Here is a 15,828-nt window from a genome sequence, read left to right on the forward strand (position 1 = left end):
TTGGACAATCATGATTGGTATTTATGTTCAAATTGAGAATTTCATGAAAGCTTTGGAAGTTTTTCGAAGAAATGTAAAATGATGGTGCTAGAGCTTATAAAATGACTATTATGAATTTGTAGGGGTTTTAGCTAGTTTTTAGATACAACATTCTATTAGACAATATATAATAATTTGAACAAATTTCATGTTAAATCAACTCAAAAACTAATTTGCAAACCATTTGCATGGCATTGCAAGGTGTTTGCAAGGCTCTGCAAGGTGTTTGCAAGGCTCTGCAAGGTGTTTGCAAGGCTCTGCAAGGTATTTGCAAAGCTTTGCAAAGCTTTGCAAGGCTCTGCAAGGTGTTCGCAAGGTTGTGCAAGGTATTTGCAAAAGTCATGCAAGGTGTTCGCAAGGCTTTGCAAAGTTTTTGCAAGGCTCTGCAAGGTGTTCGCAAGGCTCTGCAATTTGTTTGCAAAAACCATGCAAGGTGTTTGCAAAAACCATGCAAGGTGTTTGCAAGGCTCTGCAAGGTGTTTGCAAGGCAGTGCAAAGTGTTTGCAAGCCATACAAGGTGTTTGCAAGGCTCTGCAAGGTGTTTGCAAGGCAGTGCAAAGTGTTTGCAAGGCAGTGCAAGGTGTTTGCAAGGTATTTTCTTAGACTGGGGTTAGGTTGGTCTTTTTATTGAAATTGAAATTTACATAATTGCCATCAGGGAGGTGAAGCCTAAAAAACTTTGATGAATCCTTTTTAACCAAAGTCATAATTTCTTAGGGAGTTTTGGCCAAATTCCCGCTGTCTATATACACGCGACGTCTGAATTTTCTTCATTGATAAGTTATTTTTATGTTGCTTTATTAAAAGAAAATAATAGTTGGCTGAAACGGTCTTATTTGCTTACTATGTTTAAATTGTCCACAATGGAAACAAAAAAAATAATATTAATTAAGAAAATTTTAGGCAGATTTTGTAAGGAACTCCAAATCAACCACCCCAATTTTCTCTCCATTTGAGACACAAATCAAGAAGAAGTTGTGAAATCAACCCCAACCGTTAATTTAGGAATTCCTCTCAAATCTGCCTCAAATATTTTGGCTAGACCATTTCCAATGTCATATATAAGTCCACGACTCCTTCGCAAAACAATAAACAGTGAATGCCCCTTTCACAAAAACAGGTACTTTTGTATGCCCCTTCGCAAAATGGGTCCTTCTTGATTTGTGTCTTAAATCGAGAGACAATTTAATTAAGAATTTTAGGCAGATTTTGAAAGGAACTCCAAATCAACCACCCGAATTTTCTCTCCATTTGAGACACAAATCTGCCTGAAACTTCTTGGCTAGACCATTTCCTTTTTTTAATGTCATATATAAGTTATTCAAAAAAAAGTTATTTTGCGAAAGGTCATACATAAGTATCAGTTTTTGCGAAAGGGACATGACTGTTTATTATTTTACGAAGGGATCGTGGACTAGTATAATACACATGGGCATGACTGATTATTATTTTGATTACTTGTTCAAGAAACTCTTTCTCACACCCAAAACTTTTCTTAGGGTCAGGATGAATATGATGTGACTCTGGGCCAATCTCCTAACAATTTCCTTCACAAAATTTTGCCTCAGAATATAACACATTTTCATGCGAAATTATAGAAATTCCTTGTTACAATATACATGAACACCACACTAATATACATACATTATTATGTTACTTTTAAGTAGATGGTTGTTTTCGACAAGAAACAATCCCAAAATAAAGATCATCACACAGAAACCTAGCTTTATCGCTTCGAAAATCTTAAAAACCTAAATAACCCGAGTAAAAGAGGCCATCTTTTATGTCAGTATATAAACCTCCAACCCCTGACCTGTACTTTTTTCCGAGCAAGATCTGTTGCAGTTTGTCATATCCTGCAAGCACACCAGCACCAGCAACTGCACAGAGAATGTTCGCTCCATCGCCTTTGAAAATAGACTTTGAGCCTTCATTTTTCAGGATCTGAGAAAATGCATCGAACAAACTTTTGTTCTTGATAGCTTTTCCTGAAGTCATCATCATTCTTCTACGAATAGTATCAATGGGGTAAGAAGCAAGCCCAGCTCTGATGGTTATTCCCCAACCTAGTAAGAAACTCACTAAGAAACTATCCTGCAAAACCAAGTAAAATGGCACAAAGTAATGTAATTAGGGATCGAACACTGACTCGGTTTTTTAAAGTAATTCTAATGAAATTCTAGTACCGACTAACCTGCAAATTACCAACAAGGACTACGGGTTTCAAGGAATCGTACATTCCGAAGTAGAGTCTGTGATATACAATAATACCAACACAAGAGATAGAAAATCCACGATAAAGTCCAGCGATACCGTCAGATTTAAAGGTTTTCTTATAAACATCGATTGGACTATTGAACTGTCTTTCACCGCCTTTCTTGGCAGCTTTGGCATCATTAGCTAAACGTGTTCGGGCATAATCTAGTGAGTGGACAAAAAGTAAGGAAGAAGCACCAGCAGCACCTCCTGAGGCTAAGTTCCCCGCAAACCACTTCCAATAACCATCTCTATCTTTCTTGAAGTTGAACAGAGCTTTGAAATTGTAAGAGTTAGGGTTCTGAAGGAGATAAAAGATAAAGCTTCTAGGGTTTTAGTCTTCATTTCATATGAAGGGTAAAACAGTCTTTATGAAGCCCACGCAAGCCCAAACTCTCAAGGTCCAACTACAACAACAATAAAACTATAGAAGCACTCCTTGTATCTGAATAAAGAAGATAACAAAGTTAGTTAGTAACTAATTTTGGTAATTATGTTATTAGTTAAGAGTTAGTTAGTTGTTATTCTCTTCTTCTCTATTCTAACTCTATATAAACAAAAATGTAATTGAGATTAGAATTGATTGAAATAAAATCTAAAGTTCTTAGAAAAACTTACATGGTATCAGATTTCAAGGTTAGATCCAATTACTAGGGCTTTTTCTTCAAGAACTTAACAGCAATCAGCAACATTCAGCATCTCGTATAAAATTCAACATCAAACAAGATCAAATATTATAATCAAATCAATATTATTACAAGCAGAAATCGTTAGTTTTCAACTTCATTACAAAGATAGAAAGAAATTTTAGATTTCAACAACTTACTATTTTTTTTTTGAGCTTATCATCAGCTTCCAAGAATCTTTCATGGCTTCAATGAATCTATCTCATGTGGAGAGATCAAGTGGAAACACTTCTCAATACTTATGATATGTTAGGGTTTGTAAATGGTTCTGTAGATGATGCAGGGAGATTTTCATGAGATATTCCAAGTATCTTGGATATCTTAAAATCTAGTTATTTTATTAGAATAATATTTTTGTTAGTAGAGAATTATTATTTTTAGCAGTTTTATATTTTTAGAAAACTTTTTAGGTTTTAGATTCTAGTATTTTATTTATTTAGAAGTTGTTATTAGAATTTGATTAGGTTTAGGAAAGTAGTATTTTATTTATTAGAAATTGTTATTTGAGTTTGATTAGGTTAAGGAAACCCTAAGTCTATATAAAGGGGGATCTAGGAGTTGTTTTATTCAGTTCAATCAATAAAATTCAAGTATTTTAGTAGTTAATCTTATTAGTTTTGGTTCTATAGTCTTTAGACGGAGTTCTAAGGCTTTTATCAGTTTTCCGCTGCGTCAGTTGGCATCAAGAGCGAGGTTTCTCCTGGCTTAATGGCAAAAGACGAAGTTAGAAACACAAACCTCGACGGTGAACGAGGTAACAATGTCATGTGGGCAAAAATTGACGGTTTGAGTCATCAACTAACCCAAGTTATGGAGATGATTAACAACCTGAATGTCAATACAAACCCTAGGCAACCTATTAACAGAGAACGTGTTGAGGGATTCGCCCACAACCAAGCTGTTAATGAAAACGAAGGCAGAGAACAACCACTTCAACAATATGTTGGCAACCAAGAAAATAGAGGTAACTATTATCCTAACCAATTATATCCGCGTAGATATTATGATGAATACAAAATCAAGGAAGAAATACCACTCTTCAATGGTTATTTGTCGGTCGAAGAGTTCCTTGATTGGCTACATGAGGTTGAGCGGCAAGTGAATATGTCATATACTGTTCCTGGTGAACAGATGGTAAACATTATTGCTTGTAGACTGAAAGGAAGTGCTGCTGTTTGGTGGGATCAGTTACAACGTCAAATAATGGGGCAAGGAAGGGCTCCAATCCAGAATTGGCCGTCTATGAAAGAAAACCTGAGGGAGAGGTTCTTACCACCAGATTATCAACAACACTTGTTTATGACTTACCAGAACTGTAGACAAGGATTGCGTTCAGTGGGTGAGTACTATGAGGAGTTTTCAAAACTGGCTCAAAGAAACAATATGGAGAACATTATAGAATATGAAGATGTTGTAGCAAATCGATTTTTAAGCGGATTAAAATTTAGTTTGCGAGAAAAAGTGGGGATAGTTACAGTATGGACTATTCAGGAGGCGTACAACTTGGCCCTAAAAATTGAAGCTGAGGAACGGGAATATAGGAAGTTTGGATTTCGGAGGGAAGGACAACCTCACTTAACTATTAAAAAGGTAAAAACGACTCCCTTAGAGAATGTTGAACCACCACAAATTGTGAGCATAGAAAATTCAAGTAATATTACTCACAAATCAAAATCTAACATTATTGTGTTCACAAATAAATCTCCTGATATCAATTTACACGGTAAGGAATTTGCTTCTGAAGAAATTATTCAGGAAATTGAGTTAAAGGAAGTGGTTCAACCAATTGAGTCAAAGGAAATTCTCCAGGAAATTGAGACAACGGACGTTGTTCAGAAATTTGAGACAAAGGACATTGTTCAAGAAGCTGAATCAAAGGAAGGTGTAAAACTTCGGAAGTCAAACATTAGTCTAATTGAAGTTCCTTCATACGAAGATCCGTTCTCAGAATTTGGCGAATCGAAAATTGTTTCACGTGGATTGATAAGTTGTTTTATTAGAAAGTCTTCATCGAAGTTCGTAATTTTCAATCACTATACTCATGATCTATACAAGTTTATTTTTGGAGTGAAAAGGGAGTTTGAATCACATCACAATTATAGTCCGCAAATTTTCTGTGACTTAATAAAGTCTCCCGTCCAATCTGATAGCTTGGTGATTCCCATGCACAATTCACGACAAAGTTTTCTCATGGGTGTACCATTCAAGACAACCTTCCAATCAATCAGTAAACTCGAGGCGAGTTTCTTTGAAGTGGAGGAGACTGATGCAGGGAGATTTTCATGAGATATTCCAAGTATCTTGGATATATTAAAATCTAGTCATTTTATTAGAATAATATTTTTGTTAGTAGAGAATTATTATTTTTAGCAGTTTTATATTTTTAGAAAACTTTTTAGGTTTTAGATTCTAGTATTTTATTTATTTAGAAGTTGTTATTAGAATTTGATTAGGTTTAGGAAAGTAGTATTTTATTTATTAGAAATTGTTATTTGAGTTTGATTAGGTTAAGGAAACCCTAAGTCTATATAAAGGGGGATCTAGAAGTTGTTTTATTCAGTTCAATCAATAAAATTCAAGTATTTTAGTAGTTAATCTTATTAGTTTTGGTTCTATAGTCTTTAGACGGAGTTCTAAGGCTTTATCAGTTTTTCCGCTGCGTCAGTAGAAGAACCACCTCAGTTAAAAATAGTTCATGGAATAGAACAAGTAACCCTGATTTTCAGCAATGGAGATCAAAGGAGAGTTTTGTTCAATCTTACCTCAAAAGTACTCTGTCCAGATCCATCTAGTGTGATACTTATGGATTAAAATCAGCTAGAGAAATTTGGGAGTATCTAGACCTTACAAACAATGAAGGTCTTGAGTCTAAGAAAGATCAGTTAAGAAAGCAATTACAAAACATCAAAAACGGAAACTCAACTGTGACAGAATACGTAAGAGAATTGAAAACCATATCTGATTCTCTATTATCTGTTCATGATAGAATTTCAGATTCAGAATTAATTCGACTAGCTTTACAGGGATTAAACTCAGATTATGATCAATTTGTTATAGCTCTTAGAGCCAACAATGAATTTCTTTCATTGGCTCAACTAAAGTCCAGATTAGTACAACATGAACAGTGGTTATCTACTAAGGAATTAGACCAAGAAGCTTACTATGTCAAAAGAGGTTGTCCTAGGCCTTCTAACAGAAATAATGGCAGACCTTCTCCTTCTTACTACAAGAATCAGGCTGCTCAATTTAAAAAGGATAACTCTTTTTTACCTACTTCTTCTCAACATGCTCAATTAAAGAATCATTATCAAAGGGCAGATGATTTTGATTTTTCATCTATCCCTTGTGGGATTTGTAAGAGATGGGGCCATGCTGCAGGTGTATGTTATTTCTGATATATGCAAAACAAACCACATAATAGTTATCATACAGAAACTCAACAAGAAGCATCTATGAAGATTGATGAACAAGTGAATCCTCAATCTTATTTGTATGCAGATGAATCTTTTCTTGAATGTAATACTGCAGAAGTATATATGTATCATAGTGATGAGCATGATGAATTCCAAGAATGCTATACTGCTATAGTGCTCGAGTCAGAGGAAGATTGCTATATAGACTGTTTATCTAATGGTTTTGATATTGATGTGCTAAGTGATGAATGTCATACTGCAACCAAATCAGGTGATAGTTGTTCCAAGGACACTTCTTGGCTAGCAGACACTGGTGCCAGCAGCCATATGACACACACAACAAGCAATTTGACATGTTCTCAACCTTACAAGGGGTCTGAAGTTGTCATGGTAGGTAGTGGTAAGTTTCTCCCTATCACAAATATAGGAAATTCTACTTTATCTACCTCTTCTTGTACTTTTGATCTCAGTAAAGTTTATGTGTTCCAAGTCTACAGAGGAATCTATTATCTATTTCCAAATTTACAAAAGACAATTCCTGTTCAGTGGAATTCATGCCATGGGGGTATTGTATTAAGGATATTTGGTCAAAGAAGATCCTTTCAGAAGGACCGGTTAAGAATAATTTGTATCCTATTGAAGTTCATAACGGGGTTCTAGGAACCGGATCAGTAGCTAATATTGCTCAAACAGTTACATCTTATGATACTTGGCATGCCAGACTTGGGCATTCACATAGTGATGTTATTAAACAGCTTCAACAGGAAAACAAGATCACTTTATCTACTGTTATTGACAAGACTTTATGTAAGTCTTGTGCTATGGGTAAAAGTAAATGCTTACCCTTTGATTCTTCTTCTACAGTCTCACAATCTCCACTACATTTAATGCACTGTGATGTTTTGGGACCAACCCATGTCACCACACCTAATGGGGCCAGATATTACATCTTATTCTTAGATGATTTCAGTAGGTACAGCTGGATATATCCAATGACGAACAGATCTGATAGTATAAAATGTTTCACACATTTCAAGTCAACAACAGAAACTTGCTCCAGACAAAGGTTATATATTTCCAATCGGATGGTGTTCCTGAATTGAAACAAGGTGATTTCAGGAAATTCTTAGACTCAAATGGCATATTATTCAGGTCTTCTTGTCCGTATACTCCTCAGCAAAATGGGAAAGCTGAGAGAAAGCATAGACATATAACAGAGTTAGGTAACACCTTATCTCTTCATTGTTCATTGCCTAAGCTTTGTGGTTTGATGCTTTTAATACAGCTGTTTACATTATAAATAGACTCCTTTTGAGGTCTTATTTCATTCTCCACCAGAGTACAAATACTTAAGAGTCTTTGGGTGTGCATGTTACCCTCACTTAGGGGAACTTAGACAAGATAAGCTAAGTCCCAAGAGTCTACAATGTGTATTTCTGGGTTACAGTCAAGAGCACAAAGGGTATAGGTGCTATGAACCCATTACAAAAAGGATTTATATGTCTAGACATGTTGTGTTTGATGAAAGCAACTTTCCATATGCTAACATCCCTTCACAACAGTCTAATAGTGATCAGAATCAACAGCCTATTATCTCTTTACCACTGCCTGGTTTATCAAATAGTCAGTCTCATGTCAATGAAGTGGGTACATCAAGATCAACTTGCTCACCAGCCATTTCAAGACATAGGAGCTTGCTTTCTCATGAATTAGGTACACCTAATGATAACATCAGTTCACCAACAATTTCAGAGTTGCAATCTCAAACTTTACAGTCTGACCAAGTGATTACTAGAGGCAGAAATGACATAATCAAAAGCAAGCAGCTGCCTGTTGATTTTGTGGCTCACTATTCATCCCCTCACATGTTAAATATGGCCTTTCTCTCTATCTTACACTTACCTACTGAACCCACAACATACAAAGAGGCAGCAAAACATGAAGAGTGGGTCAAGGCAATGAATGAAGAGTTCTTAGCACTTCACCAAAATCAAACATGGTCACTTGTGCCTTCTCACAGTTCTATTAACATCTTAGGCTGCAAATGGGTATTTAAATTGAAGCAAAAGAGTGATGGTTCTATTGAAAGATATAAGGCACGACTTGTAGCCAAGGGTTTCCATCAACAGGAAAGAGTGGACTATGCAGAAATTTTTAGTCCTGTTGTAAAGGCAAACACTATCAGACTTGTTCTCACAATTGCAGTCACAAGGTCTTAGCTCATGAAACAATTAGATGTTTCAAATGCTTTTTTGCATGGAACATTGGATGAAGATGTGTATATGATTCATCCACAAGATTTTGAGCAACAAGGGAAGAAAAATTATGTCTGCCATCTTCATAAAGCTCTTTATGGCCTAAAACAGGCTCCTAGGGCCTGGTATAACAAGTTTGCTAATTTTCTACATGCTTATGGATTTACTAAGAGTAAAATTGATCACTCAATGTTTGTTTACCATTCTCAAGATCAGATGAAGGTTCTGCTACTTTATGTTGATGATATTATTCTAACTGGCAGCTCAAATTCTCAAATTTCCAAATTGATATCTGATTTGAGCTCAACATTCAAAATGAAAGATCTGGGTCTTCTTTCTTATTTTCTAGGCATAGAGGTTCAGTCGATTGCTTCTACCAAAGGTATATTTCTCACACAAAATAATTATACTCTACAGCTATTACAGAAAGTAAGTACGTTAGAATGCAAACCTTCTAAGCTCCATGTTGCTAGTGGTCAAAGAGTGTCTGTTACTGATGGAGAAGTGCTTGAAAATTTCACAGAATATCGCAGTTTAGTGGGTGTTCTTCAGTACCTCACCTTAACTCGACCAAACATCTCTTTCGCAGTAAATTACACAGCTCAATTCATGCAAAAACCCACAAAAGTTCACTTGGTTATTGTCAAAAAGATTTTAAGATATCTAAAAGGCTCAATGGGTTCTGGAATTCGAGTAATCCCTGGTAATATTACTACTTTAATGGCTTATTCAGACTCAGATTGGGTTGGGTGCCCTGACTCAAGGAAGTCGACTGGAGGGTACTGTGTTTTTCTTGGCTCGAGTCTTATCTCATGGAGCTCTAAGAAACAAGCTACAGTTGCTAAATCGTCGACAGAAGCTGAGTACAAAGCTTTATCAAATACCGCAACAGAGTTGATATGGTTATCTTAGCTCATGGATGAACTGAAATGTCTATTAAATCGACCTTTCACTCTCTTCTGTGACAACATCAGTGCTCAACATCTAACCTCGAACCCCATCTTTCATGTACGAACGAAACACATCGAGGTCGACTTTCACTATGTTCGTGATTTAGTCTCAAATGGTTCTCTGGTGATTAAACATGTCTCGATGAAAGATCAACTTGCTGATATATTTACCAAGGGTTTACCCTTTGATCTGTTCTCTCAAATCAGAGACAATCTGTTAGTTCTTTCGTTGTCGTCACCATCAGTTTGAGGGGGGATGTAAGAGTTAGGGTGCCGAAGGAGATAAAAGATAAAGCTTCTAGGGTTTTAGTCTTCATTTCATATGAAGGGTAAAACAGTCTTTATGGAGCCCACGCAAGCCCAAACTCTCAAGGTCCAACTACAACAGCAATAAAACTATAGAAGCACTCCTTGTACCTGAATAAAGAAGATAACAAAGTTAGTTAGTAACTAATTTTGGTAATTCTGTTATTAGTTAAGAGTTAGTTAGTTGTTATTCTCTTCTTCTCTATTCACAAAAATGTAATTGAGATTAGAATTGATTGAAATAAAATCTAAAGTTCTTAGAGAAACTTACAGAAATAATCTTTGAAAGCAAAGTTTAGTGCCGGGTATGCGAAAACGATATTAAGCATTTAACGAATAAGGAATATCTACAATAACGTGGCCTCTGGTACCGTATCAGTATCTGACACCAGTACGATGCATAGAGATACGACAACCTAAAAAATTTATAGGCAACCTATACTTATATTTGCCTGTCTTTGTCAAGAGATTATTTAGGTGGCCAATACGTGGACAACCGTTTTTCTTATATGGATAACTATCTTATGTGGACAACCAAAATAATTAATTTTTTTATATGCACACCCGTTTCTAAGGGGACAACTCTCTATTATTTTCCCTCAAGTCCTCTTAGAATTAGATGTATTATTTTAACACCTCCCTCTTTTCTCATAAATCCTAAGTAAGTTTGGTCTTCTTCTACTACTTCATCTTCATCATCAACCTAAAATTCTAGAGAGAGAATTTTTTTGGAGAAGATTATGACATCAAACAAAAGGAAGGAAATTGTTGAAGGATATTCCTAACCAGAAAGATCAGATCTAAAAACCCTAAAACCCGTTAAACTTTTAAAACCTAGACATCAAAACTCTAGATTTTTTTACAAACAAGTAGAGTTGTTCGTGTTTCGTGGAAAATGGACGAAACACGAGAGATCTTAATATCTGAGTTTTTATAAAAAAAAAAAATCTGACTTGCCAATTTCGTAGATTTTCAACAAAAATTTGGCAAGACAGAAGGAAACTTACCACGAAAATCTAGCATATTTTCGTAGATTCCCCACGAAATTCTGGGAATTTCATCTTCACTTCGATTTTTTCCTTTGAAATCGTTTTGTATTCTTTCAAACTACCCAATCGAAAATACAATATAAAATTAAAAAAGTTAGAGTTTTACCTCATCAATGTAGGGTTTGATCAAAACCCATCTGGGGTTTGATAAAAAAAACAAAAGGTAGTAGAAACTATAGTTCACTAAAAAACAAAGAGAAGTGGTAGAAACTATAGTTTACTATAAAATAAGGGAAGTGGAGATTGATGAATTTTATCTTCTTCATTCATCTAGGGTTTGATAAAAAAACAAAAGGAAGTGGTAGAAACTGTAGTTTACTTTTAGTAGCAGTACAAGAATAAGAATAAGACTAAGAAGAAGGAAGAAGAAGAAGATGATGAAAAAGAAGACAACTTAGGTTTTCAATTTTGAACTATTATTTTGTTAATGGTCCACAAGTTAGTAACTGTTAGTATTTAAGACTTTATGGAGTTGTCCCCTTATTAAATCAAAATCAACTAAGTCAAGCATAATTGACTCGCACCGGACCCGAAAATAGTTGTCCGTATAAAAAAACCAATTATCCACGTATTGCCCACCATTATTTATCAATAGTTACAATTTTTTGCATTTCCGACCAACATTCTCAAATTAACCACAAATGCACTACAAAATAGACGGCATTTTGTCACACATCTTTTGCTATGGACTAAGCATGTTGTAGTTATTGATCAGCATTTGTTGCATTTGATGGTTCCTTGTCGTAAAAAGGCCTTACGTTTTGTAGTGACAACACTAACCTCGAGATGTATTTCAGGGGCCTAAAATGAGTGTCAAGGTGAACTTGGATACCCACAACTATATATCCTGGTGTCATTTGACCGAGCAAAAAATAACTACAGGCACCCTTATTACAAACAAGAATATAACTATAGGTTGTTAAACACAAGTTTTTCTACTTGAGAACTTACAAGTAAATCGGCTATCGTAAGTCAACAGATGAACTAACCTGAATGGGGAAGTATCTGATAACGTTAGTAGAGGTTCCTCTCCATAGAGAAAGGAACCCTTCATCCTTGACTGTTCTACCAAAGCAATCGATATTGCCCTTGTACGGCTCGGAGAGACGGCCAGCCTTGATCATTTCATTCTGATTTTGTATCAAGAGTTTCACTCGCTCAATTGGAGCAACCGCTGTTTTTGATACAGCTGCAGAAACTCCTCCCATGAGAAAATCTATGAGAAAGCCCGATACACTTATTTCCGATGGTGCTTGTACAACAACTCGTGATAAATGAGAGATTAGTACAAATTTTCCATTTCCTTGACTGGAAGGAAGCGTGAAACTTTGTAATCCTCCATTAATATAAGGCCTAGTCATAGTCTGAGAAGCTCTATTTCTAAGATCAAAACTCGGATTGACCTTAGCCAATAGATAAGTATGGTGTTGTGATCCGTTCGACATTTTTTAAAACTCTAAGTATTCAACTGCACGGATAAAACTAATTGACATCAAGGAGAGATAACAATGACAACTTAAAACATATTACAAGAATATGTAATTTGAAAACTTATTCGTGCATCGTTTCTATTTCGAACGGAGAAAGAAAAAACATGCATTGTCAATATAGCACATAACCAGTACTCAGAATATAGAATTTGAATCATCTGAATCAAATGGACCTAAAATCAACAATACAGACAAGTTAGACAAAAATAAACTTAAACTAATCTGCCTCGAGTCAATTAAGACATCAGAGTCAGGATATGCAATTCATTTACATTTTGGCTGGTTGGGAGGGAACGGTAGCGGATTCCCGAGTTCTAAGGGACGCCTTACTTAGGAGAAACGGATTGAAAGTTCCTCATGGTATAAGCATGTGATTTCAGTGATTATTTTCTTGTGTATTTTGTCTCACCTTAAATAAAAATTATAACTTCTATTTTCTTTTATTAGGTTGTTACTATCTCGTTGATGCTGGATATCCAAATAGTGAAGGATTTCAAGTGCTCGGAATGTGATAGAAAGATGTTTTGGGTTACTAAAGCTTAGATGGGCTATCTTGAGAAGTCCTTCATTTTATCCCGTTAAGACGCATAATCGGATAATAATGGCTTGTTGTCTCTTGCACAATCTCATTCGCCAAGAAATGTCAGTAGATCCATTAGAAGAAGCATTAGACCGACATATGTTAAATTATACACAGCCACATGGTGATCCAATATCGCATATCGATTCTTCAGGACAGTGGTCTACATGGAGGGATGAATTAGCATCTAAAATGTTCAATGAGTGGCAAACATCTAGAAATGCTTAAATTTCATATTAGATAAAAAACTGGTTTATTTCTTTTCCGAATTACATCGAATATTAATATATAGTTATAATAATCTTATTTTTATTGCAAGTTTGTTCATTGATGTTGGTTATTTATTTAATTATATGTGATATACTTGTTTCTTATATATCTAGATGACACCTCCTATTGATCTACAATCTCGCTCCAGACCAACAAAACATTTATGGCTACCTAAAGAAGATGACAAACTGGTCGAGTGTCTGATAGAAATTGCTATTGGTGGACATTGGAAGGCGGAAAATGATTTCCGATCAGGATATCTTTCTCATCTAGAAAAATTGATGGAAGAAAAGTTACCAGGATGCAATATTAAAGGGGTGCCTCACATTGATTCACGAATTAAAATATTAAAAAAACAGACATCAGCTATCTCAGATATTATTTCAAATGCAAGCGGGTTTACATGGAGTGATGAAGACAAAATGATTATATGTGAAAAGAGCATTTTTGACGAATGGGTTAAGGTAAGTCCATTTACTTTCTGACTTTTTAGTATTCTTATTGAATTTATTATGTATGTTGAGTTCTTTATTTATCACTTAAATATTTATTTTTTCAGACTCATCCATCGGCCAAAGGACTTAGAATTAAGCCATTCACACATTATGATGCTTTGGCAGATATATTTTTGAAAGAGAGGGCAAACGGAAAAGATGCAAGAGCACCAGCTGACGAGGAGGAACAAATTGATGCAAATGAAAATGATTCCTTCGTTGATGGTGTTGATGGGTTTGATGGTGAAATCAATAGGGAATGTGATTCTGAAGCATCATTTGCTAACGAGGAAGAAACCCCTAACCCCAGTCCAGCTCCAACAACAAAAACCTCAAACTCTAATAAGAGGAAACGTTTTCGAAAATCAAATGAATTCGTAACGAGTTTGGGAAACATTGCTAGTTCGATTGAAAAATTGTTGAAGGAACGAAGGAATATATGGATAAGATGGTTGTAGCTCTTACTCATAACCAAGAAAATGTAACTGCAACTAAAGTGGTAGCCGAGTTATCCAAGTTACACGAAGGATTGGATTACGATCAAATGCTAGAAGCAGCAGATATCCTCAATAGTGACTCTTCGAAAGCAGGTCTTTTCTTTGCACTGCCACCTGAATGTCGTCTATATTGGGTTTTGAGGCTACTTGGAAAAAATAGGCCCTAGATATAAAAAATTATTATGAGCAGAACTTTATTTTCAATAAAATTTTATTAAGACCTTTATTTATTATCTTGAAATTCTAACCCTTGGTGTATCATGTTATTATTTCATATTTATAAATTTGAATGAGTAATAATGATTTTAATATATAACAAAGTTAATGTGTATTTTATATAGTTTATGTAAGGGTAAAAGTGAACTTTTACAAAAGTTTACATTCCCATTCCTATACAAACCAAACACCAAGTTAGGATTCCATCAGGAATGAAATTCCTATTCCTGGTCGAACCAAACATTAAACTAAATAATCTGATTCCCAAAAATCTCATTACGGGAATGGTATTCCCGGGAATCACATTTCATTCCCGCGCGCCAAACATGGCCTAGAGGAATATATTCTTTAAAGACAATTGTCTATTGACACATTAATTCTTTCTTCCGTTACGAAAACGCCTATAACTTGTATGTTTCATGTTGAAAATTCATAAAAAAAAAAAAAAATGAAATCCAAAAACTCTAAAACATCAAGCTGAGCTACAATTTGTTGTAGAAATGGTTGTTATGTGAAGTTTGAGTCAGATAAGAAACTTAATCAGAATTCTTGTTGGGATATGAGTTTAGTAGGAGGTTATTGGCAAATCTGATTTTTTTTAATGCACTACAATATGAATGGATGGGATAAATCTCTGGAGGAACTACACGTTATGCTCTAGACAGCCGAAGAGAACATCGCAATAGTTGAACCTAAGAAAAAAATTCTGATGGTTTATAAGGATAAGGGATTTAAGAAGGATGTAAAGCAGAAATTCAAAAAGAAGAAAATGGGCAAAGTGAAAGGAAAACAAGTTGCCAAAAACAAAGGTGCTCAATCTGATTCCAAATGTTTCTATTGCGATGGCACGGGTCATTGGAAAAGAAACTGTCCAAAATTCCTGGAAGACAAAAATAACGGAGCTAGAAGTTGCGGACAAGGTAATAATTATTAAAAGTTGATTCAATTAAATACTATTTCCCCTTAAAAGGTATAAGATACCTAAAAGGCTATTATCCTTGTGAATGACAGGAGCAAGTGGGAGCTGAGTATTTATTGAAGAGGAGATGAACCTGTCAAAAGCTAAAAAGGCAAAAGTTGCTAGAAAAGCTCAAGAAGGATCATAGACTCAATAGGCATTACTTTAAATCAGTTTTAGTTTATTTTTCTTTTAGAACATTGACTCTATAATGAGATTATGGAAATGAATAAAATATTTAGTATTTTATGATGTTCTAAAAAGAGTCTATTTAACTTTTAAAGAATTATACCAAGTGATCCAACTTAGTTATTCTAATCTAGTCAAATAAATTTGAAAGAACATGAATGAAACTAAAGTTGTTTGATC

At 35.0% G+C, this 15,828-nt stretch overlaps 1 protein-coding gene across 1 annotated transcript; it reads right to left on the reverse strand.

The window, feature by feature from the left end:
• Positions 1 to 1,758: 1,758 nt before the first annotated feature.
• On the reverse strand, positions 1,759 to 12,399 carry LOC147557806 (ADP/ATP translocase-like). The gene is made up of 4 exons (XM_086658944.1): positions 11,945 to 12,399; positions 10,177 to 10,208; positions 2,234 to 2,571; positions 1,759 to 2,133 (listed from the first exon to the last, which is right to left on the reverse strand). Exons 1-4 carry the CDS (start codon positions 12,397 to 12,399, stop codon positions 1,783 to 1,785), a joined length of 1,176 nt encoding a protein of 391 aa, XP_086515070.1. The 3' UTR covers positions 1,759 to 1,782.
• Between the last annotated feature and the right edge of the window lie 3,429 nt (positions 12,400 to 15,828).

The sequence above is a fragment of the Eschscholzia californica genome, unplaced genomic scaffold (genome assembly GCF_041429995.1).
Source record: "Eschscholzia californica isolate CP2 unplaced genomic scaffold, dmEscCali1.0.p SCAF_2, whole genome shotgun sequence".
NCBI lineage: Eukaryota > Viridiplantae > Streptophyta > Magnoliopsida > Ranunculales > Papaveraceae > Eschscholzia > Eschscholzia californica.

Excerpts from the sequence above, each read along its gene's own strand:
- LOC147557806 (XM_086658944.1), bottom strand. The coding sequence starts at position 12,399 with ATGTCGAACGGATCACAACACCATACTTATCTATTGGCTAAGGTCAAT. Across the intron at positions 2,572-10,176 it reads TGCTTTCAAAGATTATTTCT|CTCTGTTCAACTTCAAGAAA; the intron begins GTAAGTTTCTCT and ends ACAATTTCAAAG. Across the intron at positions 2,134-2,233 it reads TCCTTGTTGGTAATTTGCAG|GATAGTTTCTTAGTGAGTTT; the intron begins GTTAGTCGGTAC and ends TTGGTTTTGCAG.